At 36.8% G+C, this 20127-nt stretch overlaps 1 protein-coding gene across 6 annotated transcripts; it reads right to left on the minus strand.

Moving 5' to 3' along the window:
- Window positions 1–97: 97 nt before the first annotated feature.
- On the minus strand, window positions 98–19734 carry LOC103713824 (obg-like ATPase 1). 6 transcript variants are annotated; one of them, XR_605113.3, is made up of 14 exons: window positions 19392–19734; window positions 18398–18565; window positions 16784–16907; window positions 16291–16382; window positions 14913–15011; window positions 9794–9907; window positions 5145–5209; window positions 4665–4781; window positions 3336–3411; window positions 2841–2933; window positions 1636–1686; window positions 1369–1483; window positions 1200–1259; window positions 98–401 (listed from the first exon to the last, which is right to left on the minus strand). XR_605113.3 is itself a non-coding variant. In XM_008800853.4 (13 exons), the coding sequence occupies exons 1-12, from the start codon at window positions 19476–19478 to the stop codon at window positions 1385–1387; spliced, it is 1185 nt and encodes a 394-aa protein (XP_008799075.2). In that variant the 5' UTR covers window positions 19479–19734; the 3' UTR covers window positions 98–401; window positions 1369–1384. The 6 variants fall into 6 exon arrangements, 4 of the variants coding, with proteins under 4 accessions (XP_008799075.2, XP_008799076.2, XP_008799073.2 ...); XR_605112.3 differs by having other exon boundaries at window positions 1200–1483; XM_008800853.4 differs by lacking the exon at window positions 1200–1259.
- Between the last annotated feature and the right edge of the window lie 393 nt (window positions 19735–20127).

Below are 20127 nucleotides of genomic sequence, written 5' to 3' on the forward strand. Positions count from 1 at the left end.
CCGAAAGGTGGATCTATTCCAAAACTCTCAAGTTCAATTTCCAATTATCCTCCTCTAAATCCATCAATTCATATAGTATGTTCAAAGAACGTGTTAGTAGCACAAGAACGAGATGCAATTGAAATTAATAGAAGTTTAATATTCCATACATTCTTAGTTGGAATAGGAAACATGAGGGCAGGAGCTGGAGTGCGAACAAAGACAGGAATCTTAATGGCAACAAATTGCTACCATCAACAAACAACACTAAGAAGACTCGGACTGCTTACTTAAAGCTTAGTATCAGTCAGTCAGGAAAAGTACTTAAAATCTAACTTTTTCCCATCTTCACTGGTTATAAGGTCACACTGCTTCATAAGCAACTGGGTCTTCAATCTAAAAATATGCACTCCAAAAGCGCTCTGACAAGAAGTTGGTCAGACAAGTAACAGATAATCAAGCATTCTATAATAAAATTAATGATGACAACCTAGGAATCTGATCTTCAGCAAATGTAAGTGAGATGCTAGCATAGCAGATAAAAGGAACCACATATATGGAATGAGCTTATCCCTCCTTTGGACCTATTGAATATTGAAGTTACTATCATCTTGATCATTATGTCATCCATGAATGATTGGTATATAACAAAGTAATCAGCAGATCAATAACCATATATACATAATATAGTGAAAGAGACATTAACATAATCAGTAACGTTTAACAATAAAATGTATAAGCGGCATCAAACAACATAAGCCTCTCCTCATAAACACTATAGCCAATAACACGGGGAAATGGTAACCTAATTTGTAGTTCCTTAAATATGCAGACAATGCCAGGCATTCAAATTTCTGGTAAGTACATAACTGATGTTGTTTTGTTTCAAAAAAGAAAACTTCCATAGGAGTGCAAACAGCTTCATTTATGAAAGCAGCTCAATTCAGGAAGCGGTTATGCAAAGTACAATATGAGGGAAGACAATGTACTGTCATCATAAAGGGAATTTTTTTTAAAAAAAATCTACAAAAATCAGTGGAGATTTTTAAAGTGATCATCAGCATCCAGATATTTTCAGTTATGGACTTGGTTACTAAAAATTTACTTAACCAGACAATAGAAATATAGTTCTCTGCATTCTGTCAGTACTTGATGTGCATACAAGGATCTGCAAGGCTGCACACAAAAATATTATATATGATATTAATCAGCATCCTTACAATTTTTTCTGGAAGAAATTTTGAATTTGCCTCAGGAAGTACAACTTCATTTTGACCCACCTAAGAACATAAATGGCCTCCATCTAGTGAAGCAGAATACATGAAAACGCAATCCAAATGCATGACAGCAAAAGCACAACTAAGAAGCATCTTAGAGAGGGTTAATCACCTTCAAAAAAAAGTTTTCACTTTTTCCCACCACCAGAAACATTGAATTTGAAGAAGATAATGTCACCATCCTGAACAACATAGGTCTTTCCTTCTTGCCGGTACTTCCCAGCAGCCTGAGAACCAAGAGAAAAGATAAAGGGAATTATATTTTCATAATTTTGAAGAATAAAATGTAAAGAACGAGAAAAGACCATGCATAGACATGACTAACTAGATAAATAGGTGGAAAAGGCATGCACAATAAAGTGCAGGTATGGTTCTGTACCTTGACTGCAGCTTCACTGCCCAGTTCTTTTAGCTCTTCAAACTTCATTACCTGAAAACAACACAAATTACCAAATAAGCAAGCATTGCATGATAAGTAAAAAACACATCCTAGATCCTACTATTTCCAAATATTTTGATTCAAGCTATGTTCAAGCTAAACATCTTTCTCTATGCAACAAAAGTGAATCACAGCTACTGCACCTTAACTAAAACATAAAGACGCTTCAACATATATACATTGACATAGAGGAATGACAGATATCTGCTTCTGTTGCTTGAAATGTGAAGCAGAAAATGGAGCCAACACCTCTTGAATATGGAGTCAATATATATTGGGAGCAACAGCAGATACACAAGATATTGGAACCAGATAGTGGAAAAAAATAGCAACCCATATTCTCATCAGCATAAATTGCAAAAGGAGGGTGGACTCAAAATACGATATTATCAAGGTCGGCGGAACTGTCCTGAACCGGATGGTTTGGAGAGTACCGAGCCGTATCAGCGGTAGACCGGGATGGTTCCGGCAACCAAAATGAAAAGCATCCGGCGGAGGGGGAGAAGAAGAAGGAAAGAGGAAGAGAGAGAGAGAGAGAGAGAGAGAGAGAGAGAGAGAGAGAGAGAGCGGGGTGGGGGGAGGGGGAGAAGGAGAAGGAAAGAGAGGAAAAGAGAGAACGAGCAGGGGAGGGTGGGAGAGGGAGAGGAAGAGCAGAGGCCGGCGAGTGTGCGGAGGCTTGCGGAGGAGGGGCTCCACCTTCAATCTCTTGTTTTGTTTGAAATAGGAGCCTCGAAGCAGGGCCCTTTTTAAATTTGCAACACTAACTTCACTTAAAAATCGCAAATTTAAAAAGAGCCCCCTTCTTGGGCCCCTGTTTCGAATGAAATAGGGGTCAGAGGCGAAGCCCCTCCTTCGCGGCCCCCTGCATGCTCACCGGCCTCCTCCGGTCCTCCACCGTCCTCTCTCTCTCTCCCTCCCTCTCTCCCTCCTCTCTCTCTCTCTCTCTCTCTCTCTCTCTTTTCCACCAAGTCGGCTCGGTACGGGCCGAACTGAGCGGTTCGGTTTGGTTCGGCCTACCTTGGTCTACAAATCTCAGACAACACGTATGATCTCTAAACTGCACCTATCTGATAATGTGAATTTTTACTCAACAAAAATAAATCAATAAAAGTACATGTCTACTCAATCAAAGAAAGCAGACATACCTCAGCACATATAAAACCTTTTTCAAAATCAGAATGGATGGTACCCGCAGCTTGAGGGGCTTTGGTTTGCCGTCTGATCTGCCAACATTTCACCTAATGACAGCCAAAAATTTGTCACAACAGAGCACATCCAGCCAATAAATATATGAAATTCTACTGTTCTAGTCTTCCAGGTGTCATGCAAATCACTGGGTAAGAGATCGCATTATCGATAATAAATATTATATTGAATGAAACTATGAATGTAGCATGCAGAATAACTTAACATCACAAAGTATTTTTAATCAGAAAGGACACAGTTACAGGTACCAACTGCTAAGAAACACAAATCATCTCAAGTTGGATACAAATGAGCAGATAATAAGAAACCTCCACAATCAGCGAGATTTGATTGAAAATGCATGCGAAGATCAAAAACCTTGACATCATGTTACATAAACCACGTGATCAAATAAGTAAAATATGGTGGTATGCCTGTTGGGAAAAATATAATACCTCATCTGGTCCAGCAGTGAAAAAGTATATAAGATTGATTGCAGCAAAACCAGTCTTTATGATTTTAGGGATGGCACTGCAGCAACATAAAGCGAATTATTTCAGAAAACTGCCTCTTAAACCTGTACATGAACTTTTATTGAGAATGCATGTGCATGCAATGTTAAGAATGCCCACTCGTATATCCAAATCATTGGTTTCTTGCATAAACACAAACACAGAAAGCTTCTCATAAAAATTTATCAAGTAAGTGTAACATTTTGGGGTTAAGAACATATAACACTAATCATTTTGTCAAGCAAATTTTTTTAACCCTATCTTTTAGAACATCTAGATCGGAAGTTTAGGATGACAGGTTTATGATATGAGATATGTTCTAAAATAAAATCACATCCTCAAATTCTATGATTGGACCAAATCATCAAATGATAAAAGCAAACAAGAAATAGTAACCTCCTATCAAACTGTAAAAATTTAATGGGCGTAACATCTCTCTCATTTTCCTGGAAAAAAGGTTTTAGCCAATAGGCCTGTATATTAGCTCTGCCAGTCTCTAGAGTTGTAATATTATATATTATGTGGATGTACTTAAAGAAAAATGAATTTAGGTGATATAAGTAACTATATAAAAAATTTTGTCTACCTAACTTCATCTAGTCCCAAACCATCAAATTAATTCAGTTTTCGATAACTCTATTCCCAGCAACTGATGTATCTTTTTATCTTCATCTAATAAAAAGCAGAAAAATAACAAAATGTCTAGAAAATATGTTTATTTAATAACATTCTTGCTTCTTCTGCTAGTACATAGGCATGCATTGGTGATATTCAATAACAGAATACTTTTATTTTAATTAAAAAGATTACATTTTTTCCAACAAAAAAAAAAAAAAAATCAAATGAAGGTCTAAATTACTCGTTGATTAGTTCAATCAAAACTCAGCACAAAGAAAGCAAACATGGTAGCACAAACACATCCTGGAACATGACATGTTTTCTTGACCAAAGAGAGAATCATGTTTTATGCATAAGAAAGAGAAAGAAACCACATTTTGTGCATAATCAAGACAATTTTCAGATAGTATAATCCAAACATAATGTAAAGGAATATAATATATACATGTATACTGATTTACCAGGGTTAGGGGACTGCATGGGAACGATCAAAACCAATTAAAATCACATATTAGGGCATAAACCAATCAGTTCTGATCATCATGTTCAAGCTATGCAACAAATTTCCCTATATATGTGCATATAGATCCAATGCCGTTTATTGTCAGTAATCATTTAAGAAAGAGACCAAGAACGCAGTCCATGAAAACTTGCCTCTGTACTTTGTTTTCCTCACAGTATTTAGCAGCTTCATCCTCTGGCATATCTACAAGATTCTTTTCCAGAACACAGCTGAAAGGAATAATAGGCTCACCACCATGATCCTGCACCCTGAAAAATATGACTAATAAAATATCAAACAGTAATATCCTTGATATTTTAAGACAAAATGAATGAAATTACCTAAATATCCTTGGTCTCAAATAAACATAAGGGCACAAGACTGGACTGCCAATTTTATCACAATAGCTGTAAAATGATAAAGCAAGGAACTGTCCAAGAGACTCGTGACATAATGGTGATCAATTTATTAAATCTCCAACTCTGAAACACTGATTTCTTACGAATTTTGTGTTGCAAAAGAAAAAGGTAGGCCAAACACAAGGGTAGTAGAGGGTGGAAGAGCATTAAATCCGCATCAAGCCATGGCCAGATGCTACTGTTACTATACAGTACCACTGGAGGGAGATATACCATGCATGTATCTTCGGTAGAAACTTGTTCTTCTTTCTTTGATAGTCCTTCTCATTCATATTCACCTGCAAACAAAATACAGCAACAGAGGAGTAAATATTGTTTCCATATATAATATGGAAAAGTGCAAGATGAAGAATGAGGGGAAGAAAGAACAAAAGTACAAGCTTTAGTATATGACAAATGATGTAAGTTGATATTTATTTTAATACAGAATTTTAAATAGATAAATTCTGGGAATGCTTGAAGGGTCTGTTATGAAGCACAGATATAGATGCAGGATACAGATAAGACATGATATGGATAAGCCGATAGGTCAAAGACATGATATGGCTAGGATACATCAAGGAAATATATATGTATTATTGTATATATATGTGCGCATATATGTACATATGTATATGTGTGTGTGCGCATGTATGCATTTATAAGTTATACACATACATACACACACATAAATACATACGTATGTATATAAAATAAGCATTCATAAAGCATAGTAGGCTATCAAAATAACCTAGTCCATACTTTTTGTGGTAGCATTAATTTTTACAAGCTTATCATTTAGTTGTTATTCCATGGACCATAATCCATACTTCATTTTTTAACATAGACTAAAAAATCGAACCTTCTCCACGTTTTTGAAGTACCAAGAAGTATCTAAAGTGTATCTAGGAAGTATACAGAGTGTTGTTTTAATTCTAAGAATAGGATGCATAACATAGAAGGTGAGCCTTGGCGCAATCTCAAGGTTACTCCATTGTGACTTAGACATCACAGGTCTGAAACACGGAAACAGCCTCTCCACATACGGGATAACACTGCATATATCTGATTCTCCCCAGATCCTACAGCAGTAGGAGACTTGTGCATCAGGCCACTGTTTTTCTAAGATACTTAACATAAGTATTGTCCAAAAAGTACTTGATGACTATCGGTATCTGATAGGGATATGATACAGACATGGCATGCGATTTGAAACACCCATGCTTCCTAGAGGGTCTAACTACATATGCAAGAAAAAAGTAGAATATAGTTTTAAGGCTATTAAACATAAGCATAGATTTGAGAGCATCTTTAGTTCCAAACAAGTGATAGGCCAGTTCATGCATCATATGAGTCCAAATGGTTCCCAAGTCCCTCCCTTATTCTTGTTAGGCTTTCCACCACCAATAGAACATATTACACTAACAACACTATACGTATTGTAATATAAGGCCTACAAATAATACATTTTGGAAGATTAGCATTATGACCAAAGATTTTGTTTCTAAATAAACATGATATGGGAGCACAAGAGCATGAATTATGCACGTATATCCTGATCGGTGTGCACCCAACTTTTCAGAAGCTCCTAATGGCCAGGATCAAGTTGTTTCCAACTTATAAGAAAGATTTTGATAGAATTTGATCAAGCAAAGTGCTAATCAACACCCTTGGACAAACAGCATTTGATTCTTTCCTCTTGATTAGAGGAACCCGTCATTATCATCCTTATATAAAGAGATTAGCAAGATTGGACTTACATATTCCACTTCAAGTATTTTATCACACCATTCAAGCAAATGTAATTGGCAGCATTGTTAGTCTCACACTTCTATATAGGGATATAAAGGTGTCTCATATTTGAATACGATTGCATGAGCACAGCTAGAAGTGTTATAGTAGTTCAACCAAAACTTGTAAGAAGAATGTCACATCTATACACTACATAAAAGGTATATGGTCAAAGGGTGAAATGCATGGTCTATCGAACCGGTCCGTACCAGCCGGTTCGGTCCGGTATCGACCGGTCCAGCCTGGAACCGGTACCCGGACAACGTGGATGTCGGTTCCAGCTATTTTCGGGCTGGTACCGACCGGTACGGGCTGGTACCAACTGGTACGCATGCATACCGGTTGTGTTCCGGTCTCGTATTGGCCCGTATTCGCATCGGTACCATTTTTTTTTAGCTACAGCGCACGCGCTGTGGATTTTAAACCACAGCGCGCGTGCACTGTGGTGTGCGAGCGCCAGTTCATCTGCACAGGGCATAAATGCCACCCTATGGCCAGCTCCGGCGGATGCGAACCAAAAAAAAATTCTTTTTCCGCCCGCATCCATGAATCAATATATATATATATATAAACAAAAGACCAGTTTGTAACGGACCGGTTCCGGTACGAACCGGTCTCGAACCGATCCGGTAGGCGACCGGTACTGGTTCGGCGTACCTTGGTCAAATGATTCTCGCCCTCGCCTAAGTTGGCTCTGCTGGTTGGGTGCATTTGGGATGCATCGAGTTCGAGTGGTTAAGATGGTTGGGTCGAATTAGATACTAATTGTTCTTCTAGCTTCTCAATGCTCTTCACTTCACCACGCCTCACTACTCCACCACCTCACCTTCCCATGATCCACTTCTAATCTCCAAAGGAAATCCACTGGTGCTTTGATTGAGGCTGGTGAGGTAAGATTGCTCTCTCTACTCTTTCTCCTCTCTCTCCGCTCTCTCTCTATCTCTCTATCTATACAGTCACATGTTTGAGGCGATGATGATTATCTCCAGCACCATGCTACTGGATTCGAGCTTTTGAGCCACTAATGTAGGCGATGGAAAATGTCCAATTATTGGTGGATGAACTCTAATCCCCAACCCTAAATGTTCATGTTCTTGGTGATGCATACCTTTAATCGTGAGATTCTTGGATTTATGAAACCCTAAAACCTCTATCCTCATTTCTTATTTTCCATCCTGATGGCTTGATGGTGGGGTAGCTTGAATGGCTGCCAAGGCAGCTGCTGCAGTCATCCCTTAGGAGGGTTTGGAAGCAGGCAAAGGGGAGAGGAATTCTATAACAGGTACAAGATCATTTTTCCATATGATTTGATTGATGAAAGAAGAGTCTGAGCCTCTTCCCCCTCTTTCTTTGTTCTATCTTTTCCCCCTTCATTTATTTATTTAACTAAGATTTTCTATTTCTAGGACTAGGATTTGATATTAAGCCTAGGGTTCTATGTTTATTAGCGAAATCGGCAAATTATAAGTTTTTGTTTCTTTAATTTTCTTATATACAAGGGTTACTTTTGCAATAGTATGTTATTTATCTTACCTTTATTTTATACTCTTCCTCTACAAACATTAGGAGTTTGGAGCATAATCTGTGAAATTTTGATGAAAAAAGGATTTGTTTTATGCTGAAAATTACAGGAGTTGGTTGATATTTGGAATATTTTTTTTTTGTTCTTCATTTTGTTTTTCAATATACTTCATCTTATTGGGGTAGACCATGCATCATATAAGCTGGATTTTGCTTATCTAAAAGCTTATAGATTCTTGGCTATCCAAAATCTTATTAATTAAATTGGAAGTCAGGTTCATTTTGGGGATTCTTTTTTTTTTTAAAACGAATTTTTGGTGAATTTTTCGTCCTTTCAAATGGATGGATATGAGACTATGGTAGGTCCCATCCCTTTCAAGATGCAAGAAATAATTGTTAGGTTATTGTTCTAAGATTTGTTTCAGTAGTTTCTTACTTTGATACATAGAGATGGGAAGAGAAGGATGGGGTTTTTAGGATCCTCTCCCTTGATCTCCAACAGTTTGCCCCATTGAAGGCTGTGAAGGAGAGGTATTACTGTTTACTTCCATCCCTTTTCATGTTACATTATTTTATAAACATAAAAATTTGATTGCCAACCATTACGTTCTTTCTATCCCATTACTTATAGTGATACTTTCTTACCATCAAATTGTAAGCTAAATGCATGAGCTAGAATATAATAATATCTAGCTGCCAGTAACTACAAATAAAAAACCTCTTAGAATAAATTCTGAAACCAAACTGAGTTTGAGTCAAGCTTTTGTGCAACTTATTGGGTTAACCAAAAACAATAAATAGATAACTTTTGCAATTAATTTTGGATGCATTATTTTTCTAGAAATTGCAAATGAAAAATAAGAAAGTTCAATATCAATCAGATAGGCTAATCCTTGCCTATCAACAAGGCATCCAACAGCCTTTCATTCTGATATTTGTGCTCTTCTTGCAATCGAAAAAATATATGCAATAGTTGAGTCAAATGGTTTAATAATGAGCATTTGTGTAGGTCAAGAGTTTTCGTACCAGTCGGTACCATACCATACCATACCGGTACCGAACCAGTACGTAGTCTCGTACCATGCCGACACTTGGTACTAGTATACCGTACCATACCGGTACCAAACCGACATGCTATCTCGTACCGTACCGACACTCAGTACACCTCGTCATCTCGTATCGTACTGTGTACCAATGCTGTAATAGAATAGTATCGATATGGGGTTCAATACCGCGACGGTGAACCTTGGTGCAAGTATTTGTGCTCCTCTTGCAATCTAAAAATATATGCAATAGTTGAAAAAAATGTTTTAGTAATGTAAAAGTGGAATGCACGAGCTGAATTACTAGTTATATAGAAGTAGTTATGTAAAAGATGATCATACCACATCATATGGTCAAGTTAGGACATGTTTGATGTTTCCAGTTGTTTATATACTAATAACTCAACTTTTTCTCTACGATGTTAAGAAGAATAAAAATGGTTTCTCATATTAAGAAAATTACTTTGGAAGACAACAAATGCATGATCATATACTAGTAAATAATTAAATTTTAAAAAATAATCATACCAAATAGACAACAGGTTTAGCAGTAAGTAACTGAAGAGTGTTCAAGATCTCAACATCAGCAGCTTTCCAATCACCTCCACGAGCATCTTTCCCATCCTTTAGCCATGCTTTAACCTGCAGTGTGGAAGAGTAATGCCAGACTATTAAAAATTTTATAGGCTCAAACTACTGTCAAAAAACTATGTTACATGAACTCAAATTTGTGTGTCAAGTATCAATATGAATTTAAGTTTTGGATCATTTCAGTATCCAAGAATTTCTTATGAAGCCATGTCAACTTGTCATACCAATATCATGTTTAAGTGTCGGGTGTGGCTATCTCAAGCCAAATTAAAGGATCCAGGTCAAGGTTTGCCGAATTGGTACCGAGACCTATAGCGGTCGGCAAATGGGTCGGAACGGTACCAGTTCAGTATCATGCCGACATATGGTACACTTGGGCGTGCCGGTTCCATATTTCATACTGGCACACCTAATTTGTTTTGGAGTTTTTCAAGTTGATTTAATTGGTAATCAATCTTTTTAAACTTTTTCAATGATTTTAAATCTAATTTGATGTTTTTTTGATGCTTCTATGATCCCAGTTTAACCTAAATATGCATCTTGTTGTTTTAAAATGATATAAAATATGAAATGATTAGTGAAATGTTACATGCTACAAGAAGCAACATGAAATATCCTCAAATCAAGTAGTGAGGTAAAAAATATAAAATAATACAATCAATTACATATATTTAAAGTACAACATACATACCGATATCTAAATTCTCGTCGAGTGGTGATGCCTCCCGTAGATATCCAAATTATTAGCATAGTCAGAAGACACATCAGCCCATCTCTCTAACCAAGCGACGTAGTCTTGTATGTTCATCACATAAGAAACGCACTTCGGATTATAAGCACTCTCGGATCTCTCGCTGAAACTCTGGCTCCGAGAGGTGTCCTCTGGTTGATAAAGTGGCTGATAAAACGACTGTAAAGGAACCCATCCAATTAAATCGGCAGTAAAATCCAACTCGTATGATGCTCCAGACTACGTTGGATAGTAGCCACCGAAAGATGCCTCGGATGCACCATATCCATATGGATCATAGACTACCTGTGGCTGGAGGTAATAGGATCTAGTATACAACTCGAAATCTGATATATCTATGGATCCTCTCTCCATGCGAGGTCATCAGCAGCTGCATCATATCCTTCTAAATGACCTCGAGAAGCATGTCTCCTATATGCAATCGAATCCTCGCGAGTTTCACCAAATTATACATCATGGTTCCTATCATGTGTAGTATGCATAAACTGAGACTCACCGGTGAATCGAAGATCATCTTGCGGTTGTGTCTCATAAACAATAATCTCATGTCCTTCACTCCCTTTCTAGCCAGCTGATCCATGACCACCAGAACTATTGTTCTTGGTCTCCGAATCTGAGTGAACTGGCTCATCCTCTACACTCTCCATTGGAGTTGCAGGTGCCTTTTGTTTTTCTTTTTTGGCGTGCTGAACAGCTATCTTCTTATCCTTCGTGTCACTCGCTACCTGCTTACCCTTCGTGCTACTTTTTGCCTGCTTATCTTTTATGCCACTTTTTGTCTGCTTACGCTTCGTGCCCCTCTCTGTCTGGCTATGTTGGGATGATGTATGTCACCCTCCTGACCGAGTCAATCGGAGAGTATAGTGGCCTCGTCTAAATATCTCTCGATCATATCTTTTAGAGGATGTCTCGAACAAGAGATCATATGGTGACCGATCTTCTGTGGCTGTAGTTGATCAACTGAAAGAATGTGTGGATATCGCTCTCTGCTCATTGCCCTGCATCGATCCTAGCCTTGCTGGCTACAAAATTCATCGGTCATGGAGGCGATCCTCGCTCATCAAGCTCCACCTCCTACTGCTGGCCCATAAGCCATCCGATCATAAGATCATCCTCATCATTAATGAAAGCACTATAGATCGGATCTGGCTATGACCTTGTATCTACCCTAGCCTCGTTAGCTACGAAATTGGTCGGTCATGAAGGCGATCCTCGTTCATCAGGCTCTGGCTTCTGCTGCTGGCCTACAAGCCATCCGATCATAAGATCATCCTCATCATTAACGAAAGCACTATAAATCGGATCTGTGTACTTTAGTTCCACTTTCTCTTGATACACTTTAGCCTCAACCTCAAATTGTAGTGAACATATAAAAACTCGTTGAGGCGTTTCTATGTCAGACAATTCCTCTACTTGCTGTGGATGAGGGCGAAGGTGGACCAGTTACGCTCACAGATACTCGATGAGACCGTCTGAAAAAAGATCTGGATAGCTAGCCGCTTAAGATTTTTTGCGGACAAACCAAAATGAATCCACCATTCACCTACAAAAATATTGAAGAAAATTATATATAAGATACTATCATATTAGTAACCATCTAACACCAGATAAATATCCTCCTGATGTGTAATATATTTGGATTCATACTTTTCTTACTTATAATAGCTGTCGAAACTCCAAAGCTATTAGTGCCCTCGCTAAATATTTTAGTCTATGAAAAAAAATCGTGTTAATTGAAAATACCAATTAACTTACACATGTCACTTAAGTTAACTTATCTCTTCTAAACATAGGGCCGCGACTTCTGAATCAGGCTCCATCTTTTAAATTACATTATGCAGAGCGGCCAGCAATTCGTCATCCATATCGATTCTAGCTATGGAGTATTAAAACCAAGGTTTTAGATAGTATGCTGCAGATAGAGTTTGTTATTGTGTTAGTAAAATTGTACAAGTGCAGAGTAATCTAATTTTCAATGATCTTGCTTGCTAGATGCAAGTCCCTACCCATCTGATAGTCCCACCGCCGCTCAATGATGACGATGTACTCCTAGGCATACGTCGGATCTACCTCTTTGATCTGAATCTTTGCCTTCTCCATCATATAATACAAGAAGCCCATTTAGGGGTACCTCTTCCTGTCTACGGCTTGAAGCACTTCATACAATGGTCTGATAGCCTTCACTATCGTATTGATCCACTACCAGAATGTCTGCCTTGTCACCAAGTCTCAGACAATGCTCCCTTCAATGTCGGCCATCGCATATCTACTTTTCCACTACTCGAGACTGAGAAACATCTGACGTAGGACTGCTTTCTTCTTAAGAATGCTATCACATACAACATAGTTGGTAGCAAACCTTGTGACTCCTGATCTCAAGATCTCTCCCTCTGCATACCTCCTCAGGAATGAAAGGACCCATACATGGTTATAAATATATCTGGCAATGGTTTGGGCTGTCTCCACTATCTGCTGCACCCTACGCATCTTCACAATGTCCATCAACATAAAGTTGATACGATGTGTAGCATATGGGGTCCAGAAAATGTGGTCGTCGCTCCATCAAGATCCCTCCGGTGGCCTTATATTGTGGCCCATTATCAGTGATGACCTACACGACATTCTCCTTTCCTTTCTTTTGCCATCAATTTGAGGATGTACGTGGCATCATGCACCTAATCAAAAGCATCAACCGACTTGTGGAACAAAATCTTCGTATCACAATATGTCAAGAAGTTGATAATGTTCCGCCTAGTTGGACCGGTCCAACCATCACACATCACCGTCAGTTCATATATGGGCTATTTGCTCTTATATGAGGCAATCTATTTCTCTAGCTCCTTATTATTATCAAAAAGCTCATTGTAGATGTCCTTCGGCCTTCCCAACACTTCTTTTTAACAAAATAAGAAGAGGGGGAGGGGGCCCGATTCCGAACCAGGTCGACTCGGTGTGAACCGTCCTCGATGCGAACCATCCACCGTTCTCGGTGCGAATCAGATGGTTCGCACCGAATTCGAACGGAACCGGCTAGTTCTGGCCTGTTTGATCCTATTCGGGCTTTTTTTAGCCGATTCCAATCGATTCGGAACCCATTTCGGCCGGTTCAGGGCTGGAACCGATTCTAATAGGCAAATCGATCCGATTTTCCACCGAGTCGGCTCGGTGCAGGCCAAACCGGACGATTCGATCCAATTCAGCCTACCTTGATCCAAGTAAGATAGGATAAACAAAAAATTATGAGGACAAATAAGCCAGACACTGTACCGAAAAAATATAACGAATTAACTAATACAGAAAATCTGCATAAAGCTTTCAGGTTTTTCGAATCCCACTAACTGAGAAGAATATTGCCTAGTTTCATTTTGCTTAGATTAAGAAAGATGGATAAAATGAAAATCGATGTTCTTCCTTTTTTGTCAAAGATAGAGGAATATAAACAACCCATCATGCTCCTGTAAAGACAGCATGCTCCAACTAGCTGCTAGAACATTATAAGTCAACTAATTGAAGTAGAATCTTGAACCACTTCCATATACAGGATATCGCATGAAATTTCTAAGTTTACATAATGTATACAGACATCACAAAATCTCCAACCAATGCGATCTCTCTGTTCTCCATTCTCCAACACCTCTTTCCAATTATACTACAGCCGATGTTATCTTATAGTTCAAAAATATGATGTCATAGAATTCAAAGCTTCTATATAGCATGTAAAAGAAACCTGGATTCCCCATATTAGTGGCATCAAGTACATAATAAAATGAAGAGCTACTTAACAAATTGATTTAGTTATTTCCAATGAATAGTTATACTTCTATGTGGAACATAAGGGAGAAGTTGGATGCCTTATATTGGTGACATCGAATGCATGATAAAGTGATGAGCTACACATCAAACTGATTTGGTCATTTCCACTGATAAATAGGTGAGCAATAATAAACTCAGTTACAAAAATTTTCCATGCATAAAAGTCTACAAACAAATAGCAGTATAAACACCACTTAGTTTATCCTAAAAGCATTATTACAACATCTAGTTCTCCCTCCTTCACTGAACTCCATAGATAAACTAGATCTAAACCCTGACCTAATAAAAGTGCATGTCTATTAACCACCTTTTACAATATACAGATATCAATCTACAAAATTCATGAGTAAAAAGCAACATGAAATATCTTAAACAAGAAAATCAAATATATGAACTAATTGTAATTGGCATCATGCAAAAAGAACATAGTAATGTAGTATAAAGAAATTTATGCATCTGATTGATTAATTTTCAGAAATATATTGTGCCAACCTTCTCACATAATTCATGTTCTATTTTGAGCTGCTTGTCATTGCTCCTTTTCATGCTCTTTTGAAGATCCTCCAACCTTCTCTCAAGAAATTCTACATCCTATGAAGAACAGATGCAATAGATAAGAGGTTAAATACACTTATGCTTCTAGTTCTATAAAACAAAATCTTAAGTATTCTGAGGCAGTATCAATAACAAAATAAATTATAATAAATACACAACCTAGGAAATTGGTAATAAAAGATAAATTAGAGTGCATAACTGTGGAAATTGAAAGTAAAACCCAAACGTGAAATTAAAAATAACAGCAACAACAAAAAAGGGTAAGAGAAACACGGGGCTCTAAATATATGTCCCGTATTTGTCACATTGTCTTGCTATATTTCGAAATTAACCTCATAGCAAATAGGTAGAAAGCAAATAGATTACCTATTTCATTATCAAGGCGATAAATAAGCTGATGAGATCACTACAAAAAAAATAGAAAACAAAAACAGTAGCCATATAAAACAGCCAGTTTTTCCATATTTATAAAAGCTCAAAATGGCTGAGGGATCCAGAGAATCTAAAACAAGAACCTTGGTCTGTTAGGAAACATGGATAACAAAATATTTTCGCATCAAAACAAATTTTAAGTTGAAAGTAAACTAATCTTTCAATTTAAGATGATTTTAAACTCTAGATCCGTAAGAAGAAAACAACGAGAAAAGGCTTCAACCCAAAATATTCTCCCAATAGACATTTAGCTCGACCTGCAGATAAAGAATTAATGAAGACTAGCAAAATAACATATTATTTTCTTGCGGGGCCACCAAATGCTTCTTATGAGAATAACATATGAAATTTGAAAAAATAAAGCATCTAGCATAAAGGATATGATACTGCATCATCCATCCATGCAATTACATGGTGTTTAAGCTGTTCCACCATTAAACCCAAGTTATTATAAACCATGATTAAATCCTGCAGAATGAAACCCATAGACAACTTTGGACAATCAGAGAGATTCTATTCGAGACATAATATGAATACATATGATATTTATGCTTTAAACTCCATCTCAATAATTTCTCAGAACATAGTACTAGTCCATAGTCCATACAGTGCAATGTCCAAGCATTCTTATGATTTTATTTGAGAAAATAAATGCTCCACTACAGATATAAGCCACACAAAATTAATAATTATAGATGACATGTATTGATTGCATGTGCAGTTAAACAATAGTTTGGTAGAGTCAAGAGGAGGTGAAACTGAAGTTACCTGACAGGTCAAGACAATGAAAGCACTTTGAATGTATCTAATAATCTGGAAATAATCTATATCTACCAAACCTAAAGCAAGCAACATATTTCTTAAGGATAAAAGTCAGCAATACCTTAAGTCGTAGTTCCTCGCTTATGGTCTCCAAGTCCCTAACAGGATCCACAGAGTCATCGACATGAATTATTTCTGGATCTTCAAATGCTCCTACAAAAGAACATAACATAGGTGTCTTAGCTACTATCTATAAATGACAATATCAAAAAGAGAAAAAAAGGGACTGAAACCTAATAAACTCTTCTTACTGTACATAATAAATGAAAATAAGCAACAATAACATAATGGCATAAATTTGTTGCATGTTTTTACTACAATTGTTGAATGATAAACCTATGAAGCTAATGAAAAGCCAAGAATACATAGATATATCGCACAAATGTCAAGGTGAATGAAAGAATGTGACCTGGCAACCTTCAAAAAACTTAAAATGGTAACCATGTAAGGTTTGATATTATATATATACACGCACACACATATATATAAACATAATAAACACAATAAACATGGACGTCTCTTGTCCTACTAGCAGAAAGACAAAAGAAGCTTACTCAATACATGAAAGATGCCATCAACTGCACGTATGTGGGATAGAAAGTTGTTTCCCAGACCCTGTCCCTCATGAGCCCCTCTTACAAGTCCAGCTATGTCATGAATTTCTAAAAAAGCTGATACCTGCATGGAACACCATTCAGTATGGCTCTTACTTAGAATATATGGATTGAATAAAAATATCTATAGAATAAACATGTATTAGAAATAATCCACAGACAGTGCAACATTAAAAAATGACATGGGTTTTTATAACTTGCACGTTGTTCTGCAAAAATATACTCTCATAAATGTGTCTCCTAGATTGAAATTCTTACCAATGGTCAAAGACTCCACGAAGGTTACACTAATAGTAACAAGGAAAAACTATTAAACAAGCATGCAAGATCATTGTAGCTTCAGTAATATAGCACTATCATTAGATAACCATGGACGAGAACTACAATATAAGGGTAGTTACTCGTTATTGTAGTCCTATACTATAGGAGTCAGTCCCTTTGTTTCGGACAACTGCCATTAAAGGTGCCACTAGGAATGGTCTACTCATATGGAACATATTATACCCACTACTCTCCCCCCCCAAAAAAAAAACTTTACTACACTTATATTGTAGTCCTATACTATAGGAGTCAGTCCCTTTGTTTCGGACATCTGCCATTAAAGGTGCCACTAGGAATGGTCTACTCATATGGAACATATTATACCCACTACTCTCCCCCCCCCCAAAAAAAAAATTTTTCTTATTCACCCTTTATGGTTCTCCCACTTCTTCTTATTAATGCTAGAACCAACAAACCATTACGTGGTATAAGAAAGTTATATCCATTGCCATTCTTTGTTATATATCCACGTTTGCATTCTCCCCAGAAAAAAATCTCCAGAGTTAAGGTTTAAGCATTCTATATTTAGCTGCAAAAGTAGAGCAGGTCATTGATTAGATTCTTTGCATTATCATGTTTACACCATGGTAACTTTTTCGTGCCATATTCATATGTGAAAAAGTAGTGAATATCTGATGCTCGAACTGTTCCATTGACAAAAGCACAAATATTAAATCTAGAAATATTTCTAAATGCCAAAAGTACAATAGCAGCAATCCATACTCAAGTAAAAAATGTACATACTAGACCATGTTTTTGTTCAACCTGTAAGGAAGCACCTTTGAATCAAAAGACACTGAACATAAATAGGCTAACTGATCTAGTTTTAGAAATCAGGCATTCACTTCATCTGGTATTAGAATTTACAAGGAACTAAATCCTGCAACTTTCTTCAATTATACATAATGCAAGGAGAAGACAATGATCAAACATCTAATGTGAGTTTATATTGCTTATACATAAAGGACTTGCTATCTTTCCTTAAGTTACAAACCATGCAGTATAACGTTGCACAAAGCTAAAATTCATAAATGTATCAATCTCAAGAAATGTCCAACTGCACTTCCTAATACCACCATCTCCAGATAGTAGATTCAAAAGAGAGAAAAAGAATAAACTCCAACTATGGAGTCTTTATTTTTTGAGAAGCATAAGCGGAAATATATCAAGATATAAGGAAACTGTTTATAGGAATGACAAGAAAAATTAAGCTTGGAGAGTCTTGTTATGAACCTCGCTCTTTGGCTTGTATAATTGACAAAGCCAATCAAACCGCTCATCAGGGACATTAGTCCGTGCCTCATTGGGTTCTATGGTACAGAAAGGGAAATTCTCTGCTGGGATTGACAACTTTGTAAGCGTGTTGAAAAGGGTTGACTTCCCAACATTTGGTAACCCAACCTGTGACTCAAAATAATGACCTATGTCAGTGACTGGTTAAGCATGATAATTTCTGAATCAATCTTCACATTATTAATTATAATAAAAATAAAATTAGAGAAGCCAAAAAGAAGTAACCGTACAAAAACTCTGTACTTCAGAAGGTATCAAGATATGAAAAAGCAGAACACGTTAAGATTTTTCAATTGAACAATGAAGGGGATAAACTTGCCCATGGAGTTACAGATTGAATATTTCAGATTCATTCTTATGGCCTGTAGCATTTCACTTAGTGAAAAAGTTGTGGAATTAAATATTACAAAGTGCGAAAATATAGATTCCTAGTCATCCAACAACAACATAATAAACAACTACATGCTGCTAACAAATTTTATAAAATATTCGATGGATCTAACTTGACCTGATTTTGAGCAAAACCAAACAGTAAAAAGGAATCAAACAAGCAACAGCTGTGCAACTAAATCATACGGCAACAGAACGCAAACACAAAATGGAATCTGAAAATGTTTTAAATTTTTAATTGTTTACCAGTAATACGTTACGTAAGCAGATATTTTGTGCAGCTTAAATCAAAACCGAATAGTGAAAACTTAAAAATGAAGCATACGATACCTCCCAAAATCGTAATTTTCTTTGTAAAATCAACTGGAATTACCAATATAGCATGCCATGTGCTCATCAGGAGAAGAAAACCAGCGCAAGGTGCCAAATTAAAACAGAATCCACACTACTATGGGCTGCTTTGCGACCACAGATGATGGAAACCAACTCGACAGGCAAATCTTAGCCGGAAATTTCGAGTGAGAGATGTGGATTCGAAGCTTACGATTCCAATCTTCAAATGGGACGAGAACCGACCCAGAATCGGCCGCTCGGGGGCGGCGTCCTTCGATTTGGCAGCCTTTGGAGGCATCCCTGGAATTCTTGCGAGGAGCTCCTCCGAGATTTTTCTAGGGTTTTGGAACTCGGAGGCTCTCTCCTCTGTCTAGGGTTGTAACGGTTCTATTTCGTCCCAAGATTGCGCCTTGGTAAGGGAGAGCCAGAGAGGACAAAGAAAGGGAAACTTTTATTTATAGCTAACCCTAGAATTGGAATTGGCGTACTGTTCACTCTCACTGCCGTCTTACGATTGCAAGAATGCGGCGGCTCTTGTGTTTCCTATGCCCTGATTCATTGAAGGTCCGGTCATTGGAGGGTAAAAAGATTATCCAAAAAAGTATATTTTTTTAGTTAATATTTAAATAAAAAATGATTTATTTATATATTTTTATGTATTGAAAATAGTTCGGAAACCTATTATCTATATTCGTCTGCATTATTTTTCCGGTAAATTGCCAAGATGTATCCTAATTTCCAATAGTATTCTTTATTATATGAATACCATTATATATAATAATATTATATTATATACAATATAATATATAATAATAAATAATATAATATATAACATAATATATCTTACGATATATTATTATATATTGTAATAATATCATTATTATATTATTATATTATAATATATTGTATATTATATTATATTATATATTATTCTATAATATAATAAA

This window comes from Phoenix dactylifera, unplaced genomic scaffold (genome assembly GCF_009389715.1).
Source record: "Phoenix dactylifera cultivar Barhee BC4 unplaced genomic scaffold, palm_55x_up_171113_PBpolish2nd_filt_p 000331F, whole genome shotgun sequence".
Lineage (NCBI taxonomy): Eukaryota > Viridiplantae > Streptophyta > Magnoliopsida > Arecales > Arecaceae > Phoenix > Phoenix dactylifera.